Source organism: Mixophyes fleayi, chromosome 1 (genome assembly GCF_038048845.1).
Source record: "Mixophyes fleayi isolate aMixFle1 chromosome 1, aMixFle1.hap1, whole genome shotgun sequence".
In the NCBI taxonomy this organism is placed as follows: Eukaryota; Metazoa; Chordata; class Amphibia; order Anura; family Limnodynastidae; genus Mixophyes; species Mixophyes fleayi.
The window spans coordinates 74,817,446-74,842,467 of record NC_134402.1 but is presented as its reverse complement, the minus strand read 5'-3'; the positions used below and the strand labels follow the sequence as shown (position 1 = coordinate 74,842,467).

The 25,022-nt window shown below is 38.7% G+C and overlaps 1 protein-coding gene across 10 annotated transcripts in view; it reads right to left on the bottom strand.

Moving 5' to 3' along the window:
- SORBS2 (sorbin and SH3 domain containing 2) overlaps positions 1-25,022 on the bottom strand; it is a 242,241-nt gene that overhangs the window by 93,890 nt on the left and 123,329 nt on the right. For 4 of the 10 annotated variants that reach the window (XM_075196778.1, XM_075196786.1, XM_075196802.1 and 1 more), the window contains exons 3-7: positions 19,071-19,120; positions 16,707-16,799; positions 12,163-12,189; positions 11,823-11,950; positions 1,153-1,728 (exon numbers count right to left, since the gene is read on the bottom strand). In XM_075196778.1, coding sequence (XP_075052879.1) covers positions 1,153-1,728; positions 11,823-11,950; positions 12,163-12,189; positions 16,707-16,799; positions 19,071-19,080 — 834 coding nt within the window. In that variant the 5' untranslated portion in view covers positions 19,081-19,120. The remainder of the gene's footprint in view (positions 1-1,152; positions 1,729-11,822; positions 11,951-12,162; positions 12,190-16,706; positions 16,800-19,070; positions 19,121-25,022) is intronic. The other 6 variants (XM_075196794.1, XM_075196811.1, XM_075196844.1 and 3 more) reach the window with 3 other exon arrangements.

The window sequence follows — 25,022 nt, the reverse complement described above, 5'->3', positions numbered from 1 at the left end:
AAGTATTGTTCTACAAAATGATTTTAATACTAATTCCCCCTTTTTTCTGGAAATATGTGTGTTAATGAATTAGACCATTAATACAGACTGCTATTCAATGTGGTTTAATCATTTCAGCTAATGATTACAAGAACTTTTTCAGTATTAGGATTTCCCCATCTGGCAATATAAGGTATGGTTTTTTGGTGTATGAGCACCTATATCAGTACGATACAGGACGCCATAGCCCTAACAAAGTACCAGAACAAAACTGATAGGTTGTCTTCAGGTCTGAGTCCGGGAATGGAAAGACCTTCCCAGCAGACAGCACACATCTGGGTCACAGCTCAGTGCTCCGGGAGCACCACAGAAGGACTTCATTACATACAGAAAATATTTCTCAATGTATAATTATATTATAATATTAATATATATATATATATATATATATATATATATATATATATATATATATATATATATATATATATATATATATATATATATATATATATATATATATATATATGTTCCCTTAAAGCACTATTTGACTACTTGTGAAGCCACAGTGACACAGTTTAAGTAATAAAAATACATTATAAATTTATATATATATATATATATATATATATAAATATATATATATATATATATATATATATATATCTTTAGCATACTTATACATACATTGACAGACATATACATGTACATAATTACACACGCATACACATTATATATTTGTATAAATATATATGATATTCTGTGCTTGTCTTCTAAGAATACCATGTTAGAGCAGAAGCTAAGACTTTACAAACCGTAACACTGGGGTCTTTGAATCAATGCTAAAAATAGTTTTGTTAAAAAAGTAATTTTACCACAGGTACTTGGGAGTAAGTGAGCATTGCAAACAAAATGTGCATCACTCTTCTAACTACTCATATCTGATCCAAATAGTTATAGATTTATGAGGATCAGGTAACATTCTGAAACGGAGGCCTCAGCATTAATACAAAGACCCCCTATATTTTCAACATGCTGACACACGCTACTTAATCATAACTAATTCTAGGTTTCATTTTGTACATATTACTATTAGGTTAGGTTAATATTCAAAATCACAACACTGCATTCCTTTAACAAGGTTAGATAAGACAGTAGAAGCTACCAATATACCACTTGTCTTTCCGTGGACCAAGTCTCTGTAGCGGTCTTTTGTCGTGAAATACTAGCAGGGGCCTTGAAAGTGTCAGAAGACATAGTTGCAGCAGGTCCATGAAATCCCCGGTTATCTTCTATCTTGGTATCCGGCTTGGAAGCTATCTCAACAGACAGGGATGTTGTGTGTTTTTCCAGGGTGGGGTTATGGTGCAAGAGGTTGGGTGAATGGTCTAGTGCTGGAGAAGTGTGGGGTTTTGGAAGGGTATTAGAATATTTTTTATCTGCAGAGAATTCTTTTAGGATTAATTTCAAGGTGGAAACTCTACGTTCCCTTGAATCCTGCTTACGCTCCTGGTGAATGAGTTTACTGTTCCCGTGTTCTGATTTTGTGCTAACATTAGAAAACAAAATCTGTGGATTAGTAGTCATTTTCCGCATGCTCGTGCTCGACTTAGCAGAACACATGATACTTTCCTTACTGGTACCAGTCGGAACACCTGCCATGCTTACTATGTGCTCACTTATCTCACCCTGCTGGTAATTAGTTGATGACCTGTGAAAACTTCCTTTTCTAGGGGGAGGAAGGGGAGCCTGGTATTAATGTGCAGCCACAGAGCAAAACAAGACATAGAAAACAAACAAAAAAGAATTATATATTAGCATGTTTAGATTAATGAAGGTAAATAATAACAAATGCATTGGTATACCTATTTCATGTAATTATTATTTTAAACACTTTGGAGTCCACTTAATGACTAAAACACAACGTGCACAGAAGTCTAAGAAATGTACTATATTACATATATTTATTATGGAGTTCAATAACAAGGAAGATTCACAATAGGTCTGGACGTCAGATGATTAACACTGTGAAAACCAATACAAAATAAATGCTGTTCTACAGGTATTTCATAAAAAAATATTCCAATATTGAAAGAACATAACTTACAACTTTACCAGTTAATATTCTAATCTACACAATATTCAACCATATATACAGTGTACCATGCTTTGTCTATAGGAGTACCTTATTGCAGGATTATTACAGACAAACCATAGCTGCAGTTGTGAACGGCAGGAAGACTATATTAAAATGAGAATTAAAGTGGTAATAATTTGGCAGGTAATTGTTAAACAGGAGACCAGAGGACGTTCTAAGCCAAAATAAACAGAAGAGGAATACGTAGCATTCACCTACTAGTTGTAATTAAATAAAGCACTTGCAAGAGGGGTAAAAATGCATTTCTGTATAATAAGCTATTAATATAATAAATATTAAAGACATTATCAAGTCAGTAACTATTAAGAACTTTTTTTGAGTTTGGTTACAGTTGCATCTTGAAATCATTTTGTCACATTGTATTCCATGTGGAATTGGGAGCCAGGAAATAAATCTGAAATCATTGGCCCTCCGAGTCTGCTGTTCACAGAAATAGTAGTAGTATAAAATGTGGGTCAGTTCAAAATGCCAGATAATTGTGCATGAGCTATTTTGGCCTGACCCATTTTTACACTGATGCCCAAGTGAACAAAAGGCACATGCTGCCACTGGGATCTGGGATATCAGTGACTACAGTATTTTTATAGCTTTTTTTTTTTTGCCTTGTTCTAGACATAACACAAACTGAGACATATGCTCACATCTGAACAAGCCCTAAAGCCCTGATGTTTTTATTCTACAATTCATGTAATCAAAGAAAAAGTTGGGTGGCCAGAAAAAGCACAGGGTAAATTATGGATTGATGTCTATGGATATCACATGGTTTGGACACATAGATGTGTCTGGTTTGTAGCCTTGTCTTGTATTTGTCTCAGTTTCCTATCTTTTGTTACCATTTTATTATGTATTTGTTTATTGATTTCACCATGTAAGACAGACTCATGTCTCCCCCGATGCCTGCACTCATACATTCACTGAACCTGGATCTAACATAAATGGACATGCCATTGTCTATGATTTGATTGTCTAATTCTCCTGGATCTCTCTGCTGCATCTGCCTACTACTGACCATTCTTCTCATACAAACACTACAATCCCTAGGTCATTAAAGACACTGTCCTATCCTGGTTCTCTTCCTATCTAATTTCTCTTTCTGTATTAATTTCTCTGGATCATCTTCTGCTCCGCTTCTCTTAACAGCTGGAGTACCACAAGGCTCAGTATTAGGTCCTTTGCTGTTCTCTATCTATTGCACTTGATTTGGAAACTAATAAGCTCCTTTGGATTTCAGTATCATCTCTATGCGGATGATACACAAATCTATCTATCCTCTCCTGATCTCTCACCATCTGTGTTGTCCCGCATCACTGACTGTCTTTCTGCCAGTTCATCTTGGATGTCCTCTTGCCACCTCAAACTCAATCTTTCATAAAATAATTAATAATATACCCACCTGCCAACAAAAGGTTACCTACCTCACATTTCTATTTCTGCTGACAACATGACCATAAGTCACACCTTGAAAGGTCGCTGCCTAGGTGTAATCCTTCACTCAAACTATCCTTTGTTCCCCACATAGACTCTATATTTAAATCATGCTGCATACATCTAAAAAACATTTCCAGAATACGCACATATCTCACACAAGACACTTCAAAAACCTTTAATAATGCACTCATCTCCCGCTTTGACTATTGCAATTCACATCGTCCTCGTCTTCCGTGAATCAGACTCTCACCGCTACATTATATTTTGCACGTAGTGGCTAGATTGATTTTTCTTGCAAACCATGAGTCTCTGATGAGCCACTCTGTCAGTCTCTTGGTTTCCCGTTTTTTACCGAATCAATATAAAATACTTCTACTAACATACAAGGCCATCAACAAAACTGGCCCTCCCTCATCATCATTTTTGTACCAATTACAGCAGGGGGCGGGTCCACGATGACACACGATTTACGTCATAAGCCCCGCCCCCTGTCACCTTACTATTGAGTTTTTTGGCAATTGAGAGGTTTGTTGCTCTCCCGGAAGTGCGGGAATACTCCCAGAAATTTGTGAGTCTCCCAGACATTCTGGGAAAGTAGGCAACTATGTGTAATGTATGTAGTGCAAGTGGTTCCCAACTGGAGGTGATGTGGCCATCAAATCAGTGTCTACCTTCACTACAAATCTCACTCTCAAACAGCTTGCATTTTAACCCATGCTTCAGTCATAAAGGCTTCTGGACAAGTAAACATGGAAGCAGTCACACACAATAATATTAAGGGAACAAAATAGGATGAATGGCACATCACTAAGCCTAAAGTAGGGAAAATGGTATTCCTATTGGAAGCTTCCAGACTCTAAATCCGCACCAATTACAAAATCAAAAGTTCTATAATTAATATATTTTACTAGTATTTTAATGGGGACTAAAAGTACAGGATGCTTGATTTTGTGATTGGTGCTAAATGGGATTTGGAGGGCTTCCAACAGAAATACATTTTTTCTCGTCTTCTTTACTGAATGTTACATGTATTTAGGTGAGAAACCCCTACACTTTAAATTATGAAAGCAGCACAATACCTAATCCTTATTTATTATTAACAGTTATTTATATAGGACCTATAGTAATATGCAGCCCTTTACAGATAATATTTAATCATTCACATCAATACCTGCCCCAGTGGAGCTTACAGTCTATACCAGTATGTCTTTTGGACTGTGGGATGAAACCCACATACACAATGTAAGAGCATATAACATCCACACAGATAGGGCTCTGGTTGGAATAGAGCCAGAGCTGTAAGGCAACAATGCTAACCACTGTGCTACCATGCTTCCCCATCATCTGTAATTAGAGAGTTTACTGTGTTTACTATATTTTGGTAATTTTAGATAAATAGAGACATAACCAAGGAAATAATTAACCGGGACACATTTTTAAACCCGGGGCTGTCGACAACAATGTATTCAGGTCTAAGAAGTTACAGGTTATTCTCTGTATGGGGTCACGACACACGATAATGCTCATGTTTATAGATATGTATTTTTCCACCGGTACGGTCAAAATTATCTATAATGAATTTTGCCTTCTTTTTATATGTAATAAAGTATTTTATACTATTTTCATAATATAATAATTATGCTTTTATATCAATCAGATGATGACTTTTTTACTTGCATCTTTCCGCATGGAATAATATGTGTCTCACAAAAAATGCAACCATAATACATCATCCTACACAGTTGCAGATGGTTGATCAGAACTTGCAGTCTTAAATCTCACTTAAAATAATGACTTTCATTTATAGAGAGGATGGAGCTTCCAAAAAACCATCTTAATGAAATAACGCAAGCTCATTTAAATATAATCTAATTATAATTAATAATTATAAGTATGATGTGGAATAAAGTAATCTGAAAATGTGTATTGGTGATTACTAGCATAAACACTAGAAAAACTGCTTTTATGATACTGGTAACATATGGTTTTTATCTAAGGCTTCTTGGTGTTATTGTTCATGACTCTAGATCAGCTGTTGACATTCTGCTGAAAGTACATCCCTGTCTATCAGAGCAGTGTATTGCCATAGCAACCAATGTGATGTCTCTGTCAGTCACTGCCCTGGTATTCCAATCAAACAGGAGTTTCAGCTCTAAATGTGTACTTATCGCCTACAGATGATGGATGCAGCCATTTGTAGGCACCACTAATACACAGCCTATTAGGTCAGTAACTAGTAGTGGCTCAGTAATCTCCTAGTGTACTCACAGGCTGCATTCTCATGACTAGGGTAAAGTCAAACACATTCTTCTTCACCTATCAATGATGACACAGCTAAAAACAGACTGTGTGATGTCGGACTGGTATGGCCACAGCAGTTTTATTAACACTTCTAAACATAAGCAATAGCAAACTAATATTAACCCCATTCAGGTCCAAGATCAAATGTCACCATTTTGCTGTGTGTTGATTAAACTAATATTACTGTACTTTTAACTATCGTGTTTATACTCTATACTCTTTTTTTAAAGACAGACAGGGATTTAATCCCCCGCCCCCTGATTTTGACTTTAACATGTTTTATTTATAAGTTTATTATCTTACTGTTCTACTTTCTGAAATACATGTTCTGTATTCAAATTTTGAGACTGTCATATAGTCTAGAAACAAAGTTGCATGTTTTAGCTCTGAAAGTATAATCATTTGTCTTTTTGGAATATTTAATAACAGGTCAGTTTCTCAGTTCCATTATAAATTTATGCTACATTTGGATGTTTTTTTTCTTAAGGATTTTAATAAGTGGAGAAGCTCGCTCCACTGCTGCCCCTGTGTATGGGTAATACCTTCTCACAGGCTGAACATGTGATCCAAAACCAATGGGAACATTTTAGCTTTGCAGGAGCCAATTATTCCATAGCGGATTTCCTGTCACCGTAGAGGTGCCCGAACTTTAGGAACATCCCCAAAATGACTCCAGGTAGAAAACGAAACCCTGAAGTTAATGATCCAGGAGTATATTGAGAATTTCAGGTCTCTGGCTTTTTGCTATAATTAATTTTTCACATACATCATGCATCATTTGGTAAACGTGTTTATTTACTGGTTGGACACATGGCAGAGCCCAAAAACAAAGGAGCGCATTTTGGTGTTTATGACAATTACTACATAGTGAATTTTCGGGTTCTATCATGTCATGTAGAAAATTACACTCCAGTGTGTTCATATGGGGATATATAGACACAACATGAGCAATTAGAGAAACACACACCCTAACATGTGATTCTGCTCAGTGTGTGCTTTATTTGCATGCCTTGACACATGGTAAGACACAGAAACAAGGGAGCACATTTGGCGAATATATATTTTTTAAAGGTATTTTAACATTATATGCTGGCATTTTTATAAGAAATATTTGTTATATTTAGAGGGAGATTCAATTAGCCGCAAAATTGTCTTGCGGCCAATTCCAGGAGACACTTTGCGGCGGATATTTTTACAGAAATATCCGCTTATTTTTCCTTGTGCCCCATAGAGGTGCAAGGAAAAAATGAGCAGAAATTTTTACCGTAGTAACAGTAAAAAACCACAGTCGCCATGTTCTCAGGAACATCGCAGCTAACTGAATCTGCCCCTTATTAGTAATAAGTAAATAAAGGAAGGAGTCAAAAGGTTAAATGATATTTCTTAAATTTTCCCAACGAGTTGGAAAATGGGCAACATTTAGAGAGGATTGGAAATTAGTAATTTAAAGAGATGTTGTAGGTGTGAAGCTACCTCTTATACACAGGCTGGGCTTAGAAGGACATCTTTGTAACTTTTCTTTAGGACAACTGGCACACACTGGGCACCTTTTTGTGCTAGTTTTGTGGGGGGGGCTTTGCAAGGGAGATGTCTGTCATTCAAGCGCTACGGAATATGCTGGTGCTATATAAATAAATGATGATGATGATGATGATGATGACTCAGCCTTCCTACACTTTCACCCTTCTTATATATCAGGGTGTTTATGATCTGTTTCATGGTAAGTAAGTAACAAGCACTGATGCCCAAATATTCGTACAGCAGGTATAAACAGGCCCGATGCTTCCATTAGGCAGCATTAGGTAGTTGCCTAGGGCGCCGGGATCTGGAGGGCGACGCAGACGAGGATTTTAAAATGAAAAAAGTCTGTAATAGACTTTCTTCATTGTTTTGAGGCGGCCGACGGCTGTTTCAATGTGCCAGCAGTGTCTCTCACTGACAGACTGTCAGAGATGTCAGTCACACTGTCTGTCAGTAATGTCAGTGACAGACAGTGTGTGCAAAGTTATTGGCAGTACCCGCCCCCTCCTTTTCTGGCATGCTGTGCTCCGCTCCCCTCCCCCCCATCTGAGAAGGTGGTGAAGAGCGACCATTGCTGAAGTGACAGAGAGTGAGTCCCCTGCATCTACTGCTGACTGCTGTGCTGACCATCCAGAATGGAAGAAAAATAGGTAAGTAAATGTTATATAGTAATTGAATTTTTTTTTTACTAAAAATGAGGATATAGGGTGCTCCATCCAGGAGCAAAAACTGAGGGAGTGTAATGGGAGGTAAAAGCTATGGGGGGAAAAAATGAAAATGTACAATGGTTTATTTGGTATTGTATTTTTTTTTTGTATTTATGTATTCTCCCCTGTCCCTCTCATCTACTCCCCTTACGCCATATTCTCCCCTGTCCCTCTCATTACCCCCCTGCGCCATTTTCTCACCTGTTCCTCTCATTACCCCCCCCCCTGCACCACCTTTTCACTTGTCCTTCTCATCTACCCCACTACACTATCTTCTCCCCTGTCCTTCTCATCTACCCTACTGCACTATCTTCTCCCCTGTCCTTCTCATCTACCCCCCCCCCCCGTGCCATCTTCTCACCTATTCCTCATTACCCCACTACACAGCCTTCTCCCCTGTCCTTCTCATTTACCCCACTGCCCTATCTTCTCCCCTGTCCTTCTCATCTACTCCACTGCCCTATCTTCTCCCCTGTCCTTCTCATCTACTCCACTGCACTATCTTCTCCCCTGTCCTTCTCATCTACCCCCCCGTGCCATCTTCTCACCTGTTCCTCATTACCCCACTACACAGCGTTCTCCCCTGTCCCTCTCATTTACCCCACTGCCCTATCTTCTCCCCTGTCCTTCTCATCTACTCGACTGCACTATCTTCTCCCCTGTCCTTCTCATCTACCCCACTGCACTATCTTCTCCCCTGTCTTTCTCAACTACCCCCCTGCGCCACTTTCTCCCGTCCCTCTCATTACACCCCTGCGTCATCGCCTCACCTGTCCCTCTCATATAACCCCCCATGTGCAGTCTTCTCCCCTGACATTCTCAACTACCCCCCTGTGGCATCTTATCCCCTGTTCTTCTTTCTTGTCATCCTGCAGCTTTCTTCCCTATCACTCCATTATTTTCCTTTTTCTGCTTCCCCAGTGTTCTCACCTAGGACATTCTTACTCTTCATTAAAATACAGTTGGGTGAAGCCAACACCTAGATCTTGTGAGCTTCCGGGAGACCACTGATGGAGCCAGAGGTAAAGAGTTAATGACACCTTATATACATTTAGAAAGATGACCCACTTCTTTATACCTTAAAAGGATGATGAAGTTTATAGGCAGTACAAAGTAATGTAGTGCCCACTTGCATGAAACACTATTCAATTTACTAAATGATCATCTCTGTGGCTCCCACCTCATCTGCCCCAGGGTTCTCACAGGGAATGAAATATTATACAGCAGAAGCTGGGCCCTAGCACTGAATTGCTAGGGTGAAGACTGAAGGACTTACCAGCAACTTTATTTTATATGGTTACAGATGGAGGTTGCTCTCATATGATTGCATGTCATAAATCGCATGTAAGATTAGAATACTTCTGATTATCACAGGAGAGTGCGACACATGTAGTCAATATGATAGAGGCACCAGTAAAGCGGATGCAAGCCGGTACAGATCAAAATTGGTAGCACAGTCTAAACTTGATATTTTTATGTGAACTAAAAACCATTTTAACAATTATACAGTTTCCTACTAATATTTTATTATAGTAAAGCAAGTTTAAAAGTTCTTGCCATGTTTATGTACAGACAAGAGTGGGGGTTGGGCTTTATGCTCCCTAGAAGCAGTCCTGTTATGTGGAATAGGAGCATTCAAGTGTGAGGCTTCCCTCCTACACTAGACTTACCCTGCTGCAGTGTTTGGTGGAGGAGGAGTAAGAGAGCTGAACTGCAATACACAGCAGCAGCCCACGCTGTTGCTCCCTGTGGGTGGTCTGTGCAGAGAGACAGTGACACCATTAGTGATAGTTCCTCTGCTTTGCATAGAGTGTGAGGTGGTCCAGAGCCTTCCTCCACTGGACACTGCAGCTGATAGGAACCTGTGGGGTTTGGTGTGAGGAGGCTGAGGAGATATAGGAGTGTGGTGGTAGTAGTGGTGGATGGAGGAAGAGAGAGTTGGGGTATATATGACAAGGAAAGGGTGAGGAAGGCATAAATAAATGAAGACCTTCATAGGGATAAAAACAATTAAATGCTAGGCTTAAGGTATATTAATGCACTTATCTACAAGGGGTTAATTATCCTGGTTTGGATTTGAGTTATCCAATAGGTTTGAAGGGGAGTGGGTAAGCAATTCTGTATAGTAAGGCAGGAATAGGAAGTTGTTCTCTTTACCTCAGATAAATCCCTCCCTGTCCCGACACTTTAGCCTATGTATGCTCTGCTGTGTTCATTTTGTTAACTTTCTTTTTCCTCATTCAGAGGAGGCACAGTAGGTGGGAAAGCAATGTAGTCAGCAGTTAATACATGGAGCACAGACTTGTCTGGCCGCAGTATTCTTCCCCTTTCTTTATAGGGCTCTGTTGGAGTCTTTTGTGTGAATGTCCTGGGTATCGCTTTTTGCAAACCCGTCTATTGAGGCCAGAAGGGCATAGTTTCACTTACACCGTAATGCAGCACCGGGGATCCAGGGCCATTCCTTTATTGATTGGGTATTAGCAGTTTAGCTGAACTTGCATCTCCTTTCATTGCCACCATCATTTACAATAAATCTGTATTCTCTGTGCGCCAAAATGTAAAACTATGTCTTTGTGTTTGGGTAATAGAAAAGGTAATAAGTTAAGACGTAGGAAGGGTAAGTGCATTGGGAGATTATCAGCCATTTGCATTTAGTGGGAGGTAGGTTGGGAGTTATATGACACAAGGAAATATATGCATCCCAGGGCTCTAAATCAAGCCACCGCTGGGTCTGCCATATCAACTAACCCGGTTTGTCCACTTCAGTGCGAGTACCTTACACTAAGATTGTACTTGTGGCTTGTATGAACTGTGCTCAGCATAAGCACATATTTTTATGTCTTTATAGTTTAGTGCAAGCAGTTCATTACTGGGCATTGCTAGTTTCTATCATTTTTAGTTTTCAGGACTTTTCTGCTTTTTTCTGATAGTTCCAACTCACTACACTTTCAATGGAGGACATACATGTACAGGCAGTACATTTGCATTCTGTTGCTTAGGTTAATATAACAGTAAATGGAATATGGAAGACATATATGAGGACAACTTCACTATGGTTCAGAAGGACATGGGTTGCATGAGTACTACATGTAGGGACAAGGCCTTAGAGGTAACTCTCCAACACTTGTAAGGTCCAAGCCCTAGGTGTAAAGACTTCTACCTGTAGGGTAGGGTACTAAGAGAAGGGAATATTTTATTTGATATATAAAAAAAGTGGTTAACAAGGGTTTTGGTGAATTTATTCAATTAAGGTTTACTTCAAAATTGTTCATGTGTTTTATATTTAGCCTAGTTGGGTGGTGTAGGGTCATCTGTAGGGTAAGCTGGGGGTTTTGGAGCAGCCTAAAACATCAAACAAACAAAGCATGCCCATGAGATATGTGGCACATCCCAATGAGTAATGACCACACCCCCAATGTGGCATGACTGTGCCCCATTTTCGTGCATGCTGATATGAACAAGGAAAATGCTGGGAGGTATGGTGAAACTAAGTATTCTGCAGTGCGTCTCGTGTTTGCCATAAATTAGGTAGCAGCAATAACTAGAGAAGAGGCAAAAAACTACATGGAAAGGTCTGTAGATAACATGCATCGAACAGGGGATAAATGTTTGATGAAATGATCTAAACACTTTCATACATAATGACCAATATTTTGAACAATAATGGTAGTTATCTACTTGGCTGAAATTTTGGAAGATAATAAGTTGTCAACACAGAAGATATTTACCTGGGTAGGGGATTTCTTTTCTTGTAAGTTTGGACGGACACTTCTAAAGCCTTTTGCTGCAAGGGAGGAACCACTTGAATCACCATTGAGACCATCTTTCATACAATCATAGTAAGAGCTCCAGATATCTAGAGTTAAATCAGACCATATTTACAGTGCTATGAACATTACCCCAATATATATATATATATATATATATATATATATATATATATATATATATATATATATATAATGCAATGCAATAGTGCGGCCTATAAAACATCTTCCATTGTGTCAATCCCCAATACTGAAACAAATACATTACTATCACTATTTATTAAAATAAATATCGGAGTACCTGAGTCAGGTGAAAGGGATTCCTGCCCTAAAAAATAAAGGATTTAAAGTTAATATGTGTGAACAGACTTTGTATAAGACAATGAGTGAATTAAACCAGGCATAATTAACTAATTAACTCAAAATAGGTGGCCCCCAGAGGTAACTGTTATTTAGCACAGTGCCACATAACCAGAGGCTACTTTGCTAAAAACAAAGATATGACCAGTACCTTACAAATACTTTTGCAAAACACTAGGGATAAATTGCAACTGTAACCTGAAACTAGAGACGGGGTCTGATAGAACAAGTCATCGTCATTAGCCAGTATTTATACATGGATTATAGCAGATGCAAGAGATATGACCTCTAACTGGCATGTGTGCGTGGTTCTGCAGGTCACACACACACATATATGTAATATGTGTACATATATGTGTGTGTATAATATATATATATATATATATATATATATATATATATATATATATATATATATATATATATATATATATATATATACACATATATATATACATACACACACACACATATATACACACACACACTTACACATTTTTCTTAAGAGACCAGTTGAAGGCTAAAATATTTTCTTCAAGTTCCTGTAAAATGATAGTTTGCATAGATTTTAACATTTAAGACCAGCCGTCTGTAGTTTCTCCAATATTAAAAGTCTTATTTTTAATGCGATTTATATACTTGATAAAACTTTTGGGTTATACTTGCTATCCTTCGTGGTCTTAATTTCAGCTTCAGAATTTGCTAACCTGATTTCCTTTTTACATATTTGTATATTCTTTGAATTACATATACGTTTTCAGTCCCTTCTAGTGTTACAAAAATAAATGCTCTTTGCCCTTATGGCCTTCAATACCTTTTTATTTAACCAGATAGGTATCGTTTTTATTTCTAGAAATTGCAATACAATATGCACTTACAACAGTTTGAAATATATAGTTTTCATCATCCCTTTGGGTCTTGTGCTTAAGTTAAGAATACAAGCTTCACTGGTTCTCTGAGCTTCTGAAATTTTGCCTTTCTAAAATAGTAGTTATGTAGCTGCACTGTACACTAGATGTACATTAGCTATATATCTTCTATTCCAGTAGTGCTCTCCCTCTTCTTGTACACTAGATGTACATTAGCTATGTATCTTCTATTCCAGTAGTGCTCTCCCTCTTCTTGTACACTAGATGTACATTAGCTATATATCTTCTATGCCAGTAGTGCTCTCCCTCTTCTTGTACACTAGATGTACATTAGCTATGTATCTTCTATTCCAGTAGTGCTCTCCCTCTTCTTGTACACTAGATGTACATTAGCTATATATCCTCTATTCCAGTAGTGCTCTCCCTCTTCTTGTACACTAGATGTACATTAGCTATATATCTTCTATTCCAGTAGTGCTCTCCCTCTTCTTGTACACTAGATGTACATTAGCTATATATCTTCTATTCCAGTAGTGCTCTCCCTCTTCTTGTACACTAGATGTACATTAGCTATGTATCTTCTATTCCAGTAGTGCTCTCCCTCTTCTTGTACACTAGATGTACATTAGCTATATATCCTCTATGCCAGTAGTGCTCTCCCTCTTCTTGTACACTAGATGTACATTAGCTATATATCTTCTATTCCAGTAGTGCTCTCCCTCTTCTTGTACACTAGATGTACATTAGCTATGTATCTTCTATTCCAGTAGTGCTCTCCCTCTTCTTGTACACTAGATGTACATTAGCTATATATCCTCTATTCCAGTAGTGCTCTCCCTCTTCTTGTACACTAGATGTACACTAGCTATATATCTTCTATTCCAGTAGTGCTCTCCCTCTTCTTGTACACTAGATGTACATTAGCTATATATCTTCTATTCCAGTAGTGCTCTCCCTCTTCTTGTACACTAGATGTACATTAGCTATATATCCTCTATTCCAGTAGTGCTCTCCCTCTTCTTGGTTCTGCTACCAATTGTTGGTAGTTGTCTTTTCAAATGTATAAAAATTGTATTATTTTGCCAGAACCACTAGATTCATTGTCCCAATTCATATGTGGACAGTTTAAATGACCCATGAGAAGGATTACATTGTTCACTTCTCTTTCAATTTGTAATAATTCTTGAATTTCAGTAAAATTACTTACGTTAGGTGGCTTATAACAAACCTAAATCAGTACTTTACTGGTCTCCTTCTCTTCATATATCTCTACCCATAATGACTTTTCATTATGATCATTTTCACATATACCCTCCAGTTGGGCAGATTTCCTTTCTTTTTGCCCATACACAACCCCCTCCCTTTCCTAAACTGTTGTATCCTTCCACTTCACTGCCCCATCATGGCTGTTATCCAGTCTGAGTCTACCCACTAGAGCATAATGCTCTTCCAATACCATCATCTAATTTGCTTGGAGGACTCCTTTTTTAATTTCATCCCCTTGCTTATCCTCTCTTCTAAAACCTACACCTATTCTGTCCACATTTCCCTTGACTAAGGCTTGTTACCTGTACTATATTGCACACTGCTTCTATCTTCATCAACCGCTAGTTCCCCACTGAGGTGCAGCCTGTCCTTCCTACAGAGCCTGTAGCAGAGAGGAAAATTGGGCCGGTTTTCCAAAAACGTCAAACCCTCCTTAGGCTGGGTACACACTACTGGGATCTCACCAGATTATTGGGCCACACGATAAACGACCGCTTGTCCCAATACAGCAATAGTGTGTACGCTCCAATGATGAACGATTATTGTTCCAAAGCACATTGTTTTATTTGATTTTGTTTTTAAACCAGACTAAAAATCTCATTCAATGAAGGAACAATGTCACTCCATTTCTGCAGTTTGTATGCACTACAACCAGCACTGTAGGCAGATATCTATGGAGTCTGCAGAGTCATGATCCTTTCAGCGAACGGTTATGACAGATGAAGAGCACAGATCTGACGGTACATCATGTAAAACATTAAAAGTGTGTACATAGGTATGGCCTGCTGATCGCTACTTTCAGATGTTGGTAAAATTGTTAAAGATATCGCATTGGGTGAAATTTTCTGCAGTGTGTACCCGCCTTACACCAACTGCTCAGCCACTTATTAATGGCACAGGCAGCATTTTAGAAAATGCTACCTTGAAGGTCCTCGTGGCTGCTCCTCACTACATTTCTGCTCTTGTATTTTCTAAAGCAGTCATTCCCCTGGTTACTAGTGGAAGTATCCTGCTGCATCAATGCTCTTCCTGAGCGGATATCCCCATTCAACCAATTGGACATATTGTGACATGACAGATCAGCATTAACCTTCCTGGTACTCTTACCTCCACTCTTTCTTGTGTGACCAGCTACCTACCTGCTCTCCCATGTTTTAACACCCTCTGCATAAGCCCACACCAGCTCAGTGAGCAGCAAACTTCTCTCCAATTGTCAAATGTTATTCAGTGTTCCACAGTTGCTCATTTAGATGCAGAATCGGGGCTTCCAGATGAGCAACTCATTTACATCTTGCACAGCAGTATTATCTAGTGATGATTGTTCCAGAAGTGCATAAATACACAGAGCATGGAACACATACATACTGCAATTTATGCTATATGGGGCAATTCAATTGAAAACACCGAGTATTAGTTAACTAAAAATAATTAATGCAATATGAGTATAGTAAAACAGTATTAATACAGCAGTATTACAGACTACTTTCAACTACAAAGTAATCATTTAAAATACAACACAGCAGAATTCTGCTGGACAATTCTGTAAACATGAGATTTTTTAAAAGAGAAGAATATTGCTATTGAAATGGTTAAATGCAATATATTTCCTCAGCGTTACATTTTCACTCAATGACTCATTTTTTGACATTTTCAAACATTGCAGTTACAAAGACAGCCCGTGGTTCATCTTTTTTTTTTCTTTTTAAGTTATTATGTAATGTTTTCAAACGTTTCACACATTTAGATTTTCATTTGTTGGAAGAAGCCACCAAGCATATTCCACATACAATAAAATGCAGCAGTAGAGAGTATTATATGGATTTATAAAGCAAGACTATATTATCTTATTTAGAGTAATACATTCAGTAAACAGGTTCTCAGAATGTATTCAACATATTGTACAGTAGTGTCATATACCATGGTATTAAGTAAAGCAGATATAAACACTGTATACTATGGAGGAGATTTACTTTACAGGGACTACAAAACAGGTGTTTTACCATAGGACATATTACATGTATGGCATCCAAGTGACACCCAAAACAGAGTTTAGGACACACTTTGTACCCCAACCCATAGGGCATGGAGCAATGGACATTATCCTACCCGATTCCACATTACATGATGTGACAAAATAAAACAGCTTCATCTCTAATCCATAATAAAATGCTTTGACATTATTATGCCAGCTGTATTGAAAAATGCTTTGTGAAGCATTAAGTATGTGTATGCTGAGGTCTCCGCCAGGCAATTCTGTATTGAATACAAGGACTTTCTATGTCACTCAGGAATTGTGAAAGCTACAGACCGATGTGTAAGTTCTTCTCCGTGGATTGGTTAGTTGCTATACCTGAAGCCATTAGATTTGGAGAACTTTGCGCTCTCTTCACAGCTGTTAGTGTGACAGACATTGCAGCACGCTTGCGAGCACATCCACCGCTATCTGGAAGCACACAAAGTGATATTGATGCAAGCAAAACACAGACACAGCAAGCACATGCAATGCTCAACACTGATACAATGTGCCACGTAAGTGCAAGAACATGACAAGGCAGATAGACAGGTGCACTTTTCCTTTTAGTGGGATGTCTTCATAGGTCAGTTCTATACACAGACTTGTTCTGAATACAAGTCACATGATAGATTACACATTATATCAAATGTAGAAGAGGGCTTCCAATGTCCAACTTACCTGGATGAGCGCAGGTAGGAGGGAGTGGGTAATATTCTGTTCTCAGATCCTCTCAAATGATATACAAATAAAATGCATGGGCATTAAATAATTAAAATATGTAGTATGTGTGGGACCCCAAGTTTCTTTTTTAGCAAGAACAGTCCCTAGTTTTTCACACTAGTAACTGAATAAGAAATGTAAATTATCCTAGGTTTCACACTCCCGATGACACAGAATTATTAGGATTACTAGGACAAGGTTTATATAACAATTTTACTGCATTTGGCACCCAGAAATAAATAAATGGCGATGACTCTGCAAACATCAAGCGCCATAGGTGCTCCAGTTTTAGAAAGTAGTGCAGAAGAGGCAGCAGCAGAACATTAAGTGTCACCCTTCCCACATCTTTATGGTGAAGATAGATGTAACCTAATTGGCCTGCAGCAGAGAAGATCATGAATGCCAGTTATTGTCAAATACAAAGACTGTTTATAGGATATAATTTCACGTATAAATCTAGGTATGAGCCTGGAGAATTTGCAGTAAAATCTGTGCACAGTAACCGATAAGCTGGAGATGGAAGCCCTTAGCAGAAGATTACTGAAAGGAAAATGCAGCCATTACACTTCACCTCCAGATGTGTTCAGCTATCAAATTGTGTTGACATTGCTGCTCGTTTTTTGTTTTTAGGAAATTTACATTCCAAAAAACAACACTGCTATATAAATGATAGGAACAATATGGAACAATTCAAAAGTACAATACACACTTCATGCCTTGGGCATCTAGCAGAGTATGCTAGGAGTTATAGTTTAAAAGATCTACACTAGCAGATTAACCGGACTAGTCACATTTCAAGGACCAAATTTTTGTGTGTGCAGATAGATACACAACAATCAAAGCATTAATGTTCATATGTCAGTCTAATATACAGTCAATTTTAATGCCTGTATTCTTAAGGAAGAAAGAAAAAATACCTTTTATAGTGGTTGTTTAAGAGGGCCCATGGACAGATCCAGACACTCAGCCCAAACTATCTTCATTTTGGATACTCAGAGATCTATGTGATTAATTTGGACTATATGGTCATTTCATTACTTCCTGCCAGTCCCGATAAACAGCTGTCAGGTGCTGATTGGATCAGCAGTAATTTTGGGCCTATACACGCTGCAACTTGCAGACAGTTCCAATATAAAATGCTACACTGACAATTTAATTGGTCAGAAAACTTGTAGCTGTTGATTGGGTCTGATAGAAATGGTGGAGGCATGATGGCTGTGAACTGACAGCTGTGTTGGCCACTCTCTGGCCAAATGTCTCTATTTCATATACCACACATGGATTTGCCAATGCATGGGTATCTTTAAAAAGAATAATTATTAGAGACACAACACATTTTCAAAGGATTCATATATATCCCATCACATTTTCTTTCATCCTGTCATAAGTAATGCCCTTAGGAGAAGAATTAATGTGTTTAAATAGCATTAATCTATAAAGTTGTATAACATTACAACAGAAATGATAATAACACCATGACAATGCTGACACTTCTGGCACTAAAGCCCTAGTGAAACAAAATCAGTCACAATTGCTTCCTAGAAGTGACAAGTTCTTTAAAATTATGATTTGTTTCCCCATGACAAATTACATGGCTGGCACCGATTCTGTAACACATAAAATGTGTCTGAAAAGCTAGGTCAATTTATTTTACCTGTACGCTGTTAAAATATTTAATGCTTTTAAAAACATAAATTCTGTACTTTGGCGAGCCTGAATTATGTGATTAAAAGGAACAGTACAGTCCACTTATTGGCAACCTATGAGTCTCCGATTGGGAATAATAGCTCCAAAACAGCTGGAGAGCTCCATGTTACTGTAGCCTTTTTAAAAACTTGAACAAATGTCAGGAACTGGATGGGTTCACTGACATACTGTACCAGATACTTGTGGGAATATAATTATGTTATCTATTTGTGCCATCTATCATGAGTGAATACTGTCATGAATACATAGATTGCATATGCTAATATGTCATACCTGTATTCATCTTGATTCCGCAGGTTTAAATGGAAGGGACTTCAGTTTGCCTGTGGATAAACAAAATATTGAATGATTTAGATAGATTTTGTATTTGCAAATTGAGATTAGGAGGTCTAAGGTGATAGCCATTAACAATCACTAATTGTCCTGAAAGGTCAATAGTACTATGAATAGGTAAAAAAATCATATCTAAAAATGTATTGCAAAACACTGGTACATGTAGAGAGACTTGTGGAATCTTTATCCAGTTTATTATGTATTTTACAGATGTTAAAAGGAAAATCAGCTGTTCAATACTAAACTAACCTGATTTCTCAAATTTTATTATTAAGGAGATTTATTTTATTTGAGTTGAGAAAAGGTCTTTGATGACAGCATCACCGGATGTCACGGTGCATGTTGTGTTTTTTTAGTCCATTAGACCACGTCATGGATTTGTACTGGCAATGATCTATTGGTATCACTTTCATCACATAGCAGTTTTGTTTTGTGTAAAATATATTTTTATCAAAAAGAGGTAAACTCATACCGCACACGGACCAAAGTGCCAAAGAGGTAACAGAATAAGTGTGAGACAGCGCTACAATGCTTTGGTAATACACCATGAACTTAACATAATAAGCTAGAACATAAGGCAGTATAACAAAGTGTCAGGTCAATGCTACAAGTATACCTTGCTTGTAACATCAACAACAATAAAAAAAGGAAACGGGTATATTGGGAGGAATCACTCAGTGTCTTCTACTTGATAAAGAATGATGGCATAAGGAACACAAATAGAATAACAAACAGGGATGGAATGGAAAGGCGTTTCATGAGTGGTAGTATAGGGTCCAAAGTCTCTGGAAATTAACCAAGGTACATAGAGTAGATAATTGCGGACTATAATAATTATAATTACTATATTCAATCATCTCGGGATGGGGCGGATTGGTGGTATGTAGTCCAGAGTCAGTGAACTCTAACCAGCTGCTCCAGGTGGCACAATAATCAAATTGGTAATGTCATCCATACTCGGGAAATATTCTATCCTAGCTATCCACTTTTTTAATGTTCATAAGAGACTGCCAATGTACCGAGATTATTGCTTTTGCAGCGCAACTAAGATTATTCAAAGGTGATTTATTGCATTGGGATATTGGCATAGTTGTCTTATTGAGGAGCCAAAAAGATGGAGTTCGAAATATTGTTAATAATATTTATGAACATTAACTGAAATTAGAAAATGGTTATCTGGAGAGAACGACATATTTTTGGAATTTGGCAGCAACCACTTAGTTTGGATATTGGCAAATGAGAAAGCACCCGAGGAGGTCCCCAGCTGGCCATCATGCACAACCCCAGCCTTAGTCCACAGACTGAAAGCCTTAAGAGATAGACCCTTGTGGAAATTCAGGGTTGGCAAACAAGGGTATCAGAGGCAAGATATGAGAGGAGACAAACATTAGCGTCTGCACCAGTCTGCCAGAGTTGGACCTATGGTGGGATGCTGTGAATTGGGCAACTTGCAGATAGCCTTTAGACTAACATTAGCTAAAGTAGACCAAACCATGGTCTCCAAACCTTGAGCAGACACATCTCATTCCCATTTCTAACTTTCTAGAAGCCCCTTAAACATACAGGACCATAAAAATCAAATTTTCTGATAAACAGGTGTCATGAGTAGTTGGAAGATAATGGGATTCCTCTTTTCTGATCACAGTTCAATATTTGTTTAGTTTTGTTTTAGTATTCAATACACAACTTATTCCTGCTCAGCCCATCACTAAGGAACATATGCTGCAACCAGCTCTGTAACCCCCTGGGGGTCACAGATGATAGTGAGGGGCACTGTAAATTTGCATCTTTTTTGTTTTACCGCTGCTCTGCTCATTTTTATTTTTTTTTAAACATATTTTATTAGGGAGATTTTTCAATTTTTAAACAGTGTAAAGGTTAAGTTACATTGATCAAACAACAGATACATTGCGAATGAGAAAAACAATATGAACTTCGCCAATAAAAGTAAGAACAGAGAAAGAAAAAGAAAAAAGAGAGAGGGCAGGGGACAAGGAGAGGAAGGGGAAAGGAAAAGGAAAAAATGTTAGTGTGGTGAGAGGGGGAAGGAGAAGGGGCACCTGGATTGGCTTCTAAATGTATAACAGGTATAAACCGTATATTGAACGTCTTCTGATACTATATTCATCGGTTTCCAATCTATTCGGGCCTTGGCTGTTCTGCACCATAGGAGGCGAGCCAAGGGTCCCAAATCGCTCGAAATTTATTGGGACGGTCATTGAGAATGCTTGTAATGTGTTCACAGCTATAGGTCTGCCATACTCTATTGATAATTTCAGGCAGTGAAGGGGATTCCGGATGCTTCCATTTTGCTGCTATTGCACATTTGGCTGTATTGAGTATATGGCCCACAAGCGCAATTGTATATTTGCTAACGTCTGGTATAGGCCTATGTAGTAGCGAGTATGAGGGGGCAAGGGGGAAGTTTTACAGAGGTGACTGTATTGATTAGATTGTGAATTTTCCGCCAGAATTCCACAAGTCCCGGGCAGGACCACCAAATATGTTGGAATGAGCCTTCCTGTCCACATAATCTCCAGCATAAGCTAGAGGAATCAAGATATATGGCTTTCAAGCGGGTTGGAACTAAATACCATCTATATAAGAGCTTATACGAGTTCTCTTTGGTACGTACACAGATAGAGCTCTTAGCGACTCGTGACCTGATCTTAGCCCACTCCTCTACCTCTAGTTCAACGCCACGATTTTCCCACTTCAGCTCATAGCGATCTTTGGCAGGTAGATGAAATGCCACCATGATGCTGTAAAAAGTAGAGATTAAACCAGTAGGGAGGGATTTACCTCTGCAAAAAGTTTCTAAAGGTGTACGTTGGTATATAAGCTTAAGAGTTGGGATTGATTGATATAGATGTCTTAACTGAAGGTATTGGTAGAAACGGTCATGGGGGATGTCCTATCGTCGTTGTAAGTCAGAAAATTCAGGAAATATCCTCATAGGCGCTATGTCAGTAATGAATCTTAGACCCCGTTGGGACCAGTGGTGGAAAGAGGAGTGTTGTTGTCCTGGTGGAAAGGCTGGATTGTTCCACAGTGGGAATATAGCTTCCGAATTTTTTATTAGTTGAAACGTGCGAGTACTGTAGTCCCATATCTGGAGGGAGAAACGGGTGGTGGATAAGAGTAAAGAGAGTGGCGGTCTATGTTTGATTGATATCCAAAGTAATGTATAGGGCGAGAGTAAGTGCAAAAAAGTAGCCTCAATGTCTACCCAGAGCCTTGTGGAAGATGGGTAGTGAAATAAAACTAGTTGGGTCAAGTGTGCAGCATTATAGTATTTGGAGATGTTTGGGAGGCCCACCCCCCCCCCCCTCTGAGTTTCGTCAGAAGAGCGTGCAAGCCCGCACACGGGGTCGTCTGCCCGCCCCAAACAAATCTGGTAATTTGCTTCTGGAGGGTCTGTAGCGCAAGAGAGGGTACTCGAACAGGTAGGGTTTGAAACAAATAAAGAATTCCTGGCAAGAGGTTAATTTTTACCGCCGCCATGCGGCCGAGCCAAGAGATGTGGGCAGCCCTGTCGAGTACCATTTGTAAAACAGAACGGAGACGACGCGGCGCCATTGGCTATGACCGTAGATGAGGGATTATGATAGAGGGACGGCCTTTGAACCCCATTGCACCCAAGGTGGCTCTCATAAAAGGCCATGAGACCCTGTCAAACGCCTTTTCTGCATCAAGAGACACCACCAGAGCAGGAACCTGGGCCCGATTTGCTATTTCAATTAGATCAATAGCTCGCCTAGTATTGTCGGCTCCTAGTCTAGCAGGGTTAAAACCCACCTGGTCCGGGTGGACTAGGGCGGGAATCACTCTGGCTAGTCTGTTCGCTAGTAATTTGGCAAATAGCTTTAGGTCCACGTTTAGTAGTGAAATTGGTCGATAGCTTTCACAACGACTAGGGTCTCGTCCCTCTTTAGCTATAACAATAACGTCCGCCCTGGTGGTGTCCCTTTCAAAGTTCTTACCATTCAAAATTGTTTCAAAAAGCGAGAGGAGCACAGGTGCAAGATCAGAGGCAAATTTTTTATAATATATTGCCGTAAGGCCATCTGGGCCTGGAGCTGACGAATTTCTTAGGGTCTTAATGGTCGTTTTAATCTCCTTTATTGTGATTTCAGGGTTTAAGATTGAAAGTTCTGCTGCAGTAAGGCGGGGGAGGGAACAAGTCTGAAGAACGTCTCGTGTCTGGGTGTGAAGAATATCTGGGGAGTCTGTCGGCAGGGGGAGATTATATAACAAAGTGTAGTAGGCACTGAATCTATCAGCTACAGATTGTGGGTCGTATAATGACTGCTGTGCTTCATCCTTAATGGACATTATGCGATTACGAGTCCGTTTGTTTTGAAGCCTGCGAGCGAGCAGTGTATTAATTTTTTGTTTTTTACCAATCACAAAGCAATCCTACTCTCTTGGTACCCCAAATGTGGATATCATCAACATTTATATAGGGCCAGCCAATTGGGAACACACACAGAAATAAAACAATATTGGGTAATATATATAAACAGAGAGGTAAAAGGGCCCCACTCCCAAGCTTACAGTCTATCTTACTTCTCCCTATAGCTTTGCACTCATTGTGCAGACACTGGTACATGAGGTACAAAAGGTGCAAAGAACTACTTGCCATCCAGATTGAGATTTCTATATATTGCATACTTGCCAACTCTCCCGAATGGTCCGGGCGACTCCTGAAAACCGGACTCCTGGGAGAGCAGGCAAATATCCTGCATACTGAAATTTACTCTCCATTTTGGCCCCGCCCCCTCAACAAAATGCCGTTTTTGTCGCTGGGGAGGGATCAAAATTAAGTGATTGACCGCGCCCCACCCCTTCACGCCCTCCAACCATGCCCCCTGCCCGGGATCTCCCGGAATTCACTATTCAAAGGTTGGAAAACATGATGTATTGTATTGAATATTTCCTTCTTCATTGCATTGATCCTCACTAATCTAGTCTACGGCTCTGGAAAGTTAAGGGACAACGGGCCTGCCTTTATTTCAACTGTCTGCGGACAAGAGTGTAGGCCTTTATAGTAAGTAGTTGAAATACATAGCAAACTGTCAGAAATTATGTATGTTTGCCTTGCAACAGGTATTCTCACAGTGTGTACCAACCAGCACTCACTGTGCGGGGAGTAAGACGGCCAGAAGCCCACCCTAATTTCTGTACTTTAGGTAAACCATAAAATAAGGCACCTTTCTAAAAAAAACACTCACAATCTTTAGTTTTATTACTTTGATGCGTTTGTGGTGACACAGAAACAACTTTACCTGTTTAAAGTACTACAACCTTATTTCACTGCCATATGGTGAATATAACTAGTATTTAAACAGAACTAAAAAAGGAAGATTTGCAGCATTTCATAGAAACAGAACACTGAAGCGCTTGTTCAAGCAGAACTTGTGGATTCCAAAGGAAATCACAGAAAATGAGCCAAATATATAGAATTAGATTAAAGGAACAGCTCTGAGCCAAATCTAAATAAAGGTCTTAGAAAGGGTTTAAAACTTAGTTCACATAAAGCATTTTCTACAACTGTCACTGAACTATAACTCCCAGCATTCTCTGTGTCATATTTCATAAGTGATATAAAACAAAGGACAATACATATTTACTGACCTACAAAAATCAATAATACACAAACATGAAATGTATACAAGTTAGTTTGGTAGCAGAAGTGTAAACTGTGTTGTAATAAAGCCATTTTGACTAAAGACCACCTATAATTTAACAAACTTGGTAAGTGATGAATGCTGTAGGAATGTCACCAAATAATGTAAATACCAATATTGAAATGTATAGCATCAAATCCCAGTAAATTAATTATGAGAAAATTCAGGTTTCAAGAACATGCTAACAGCCTTTAAAGATAAA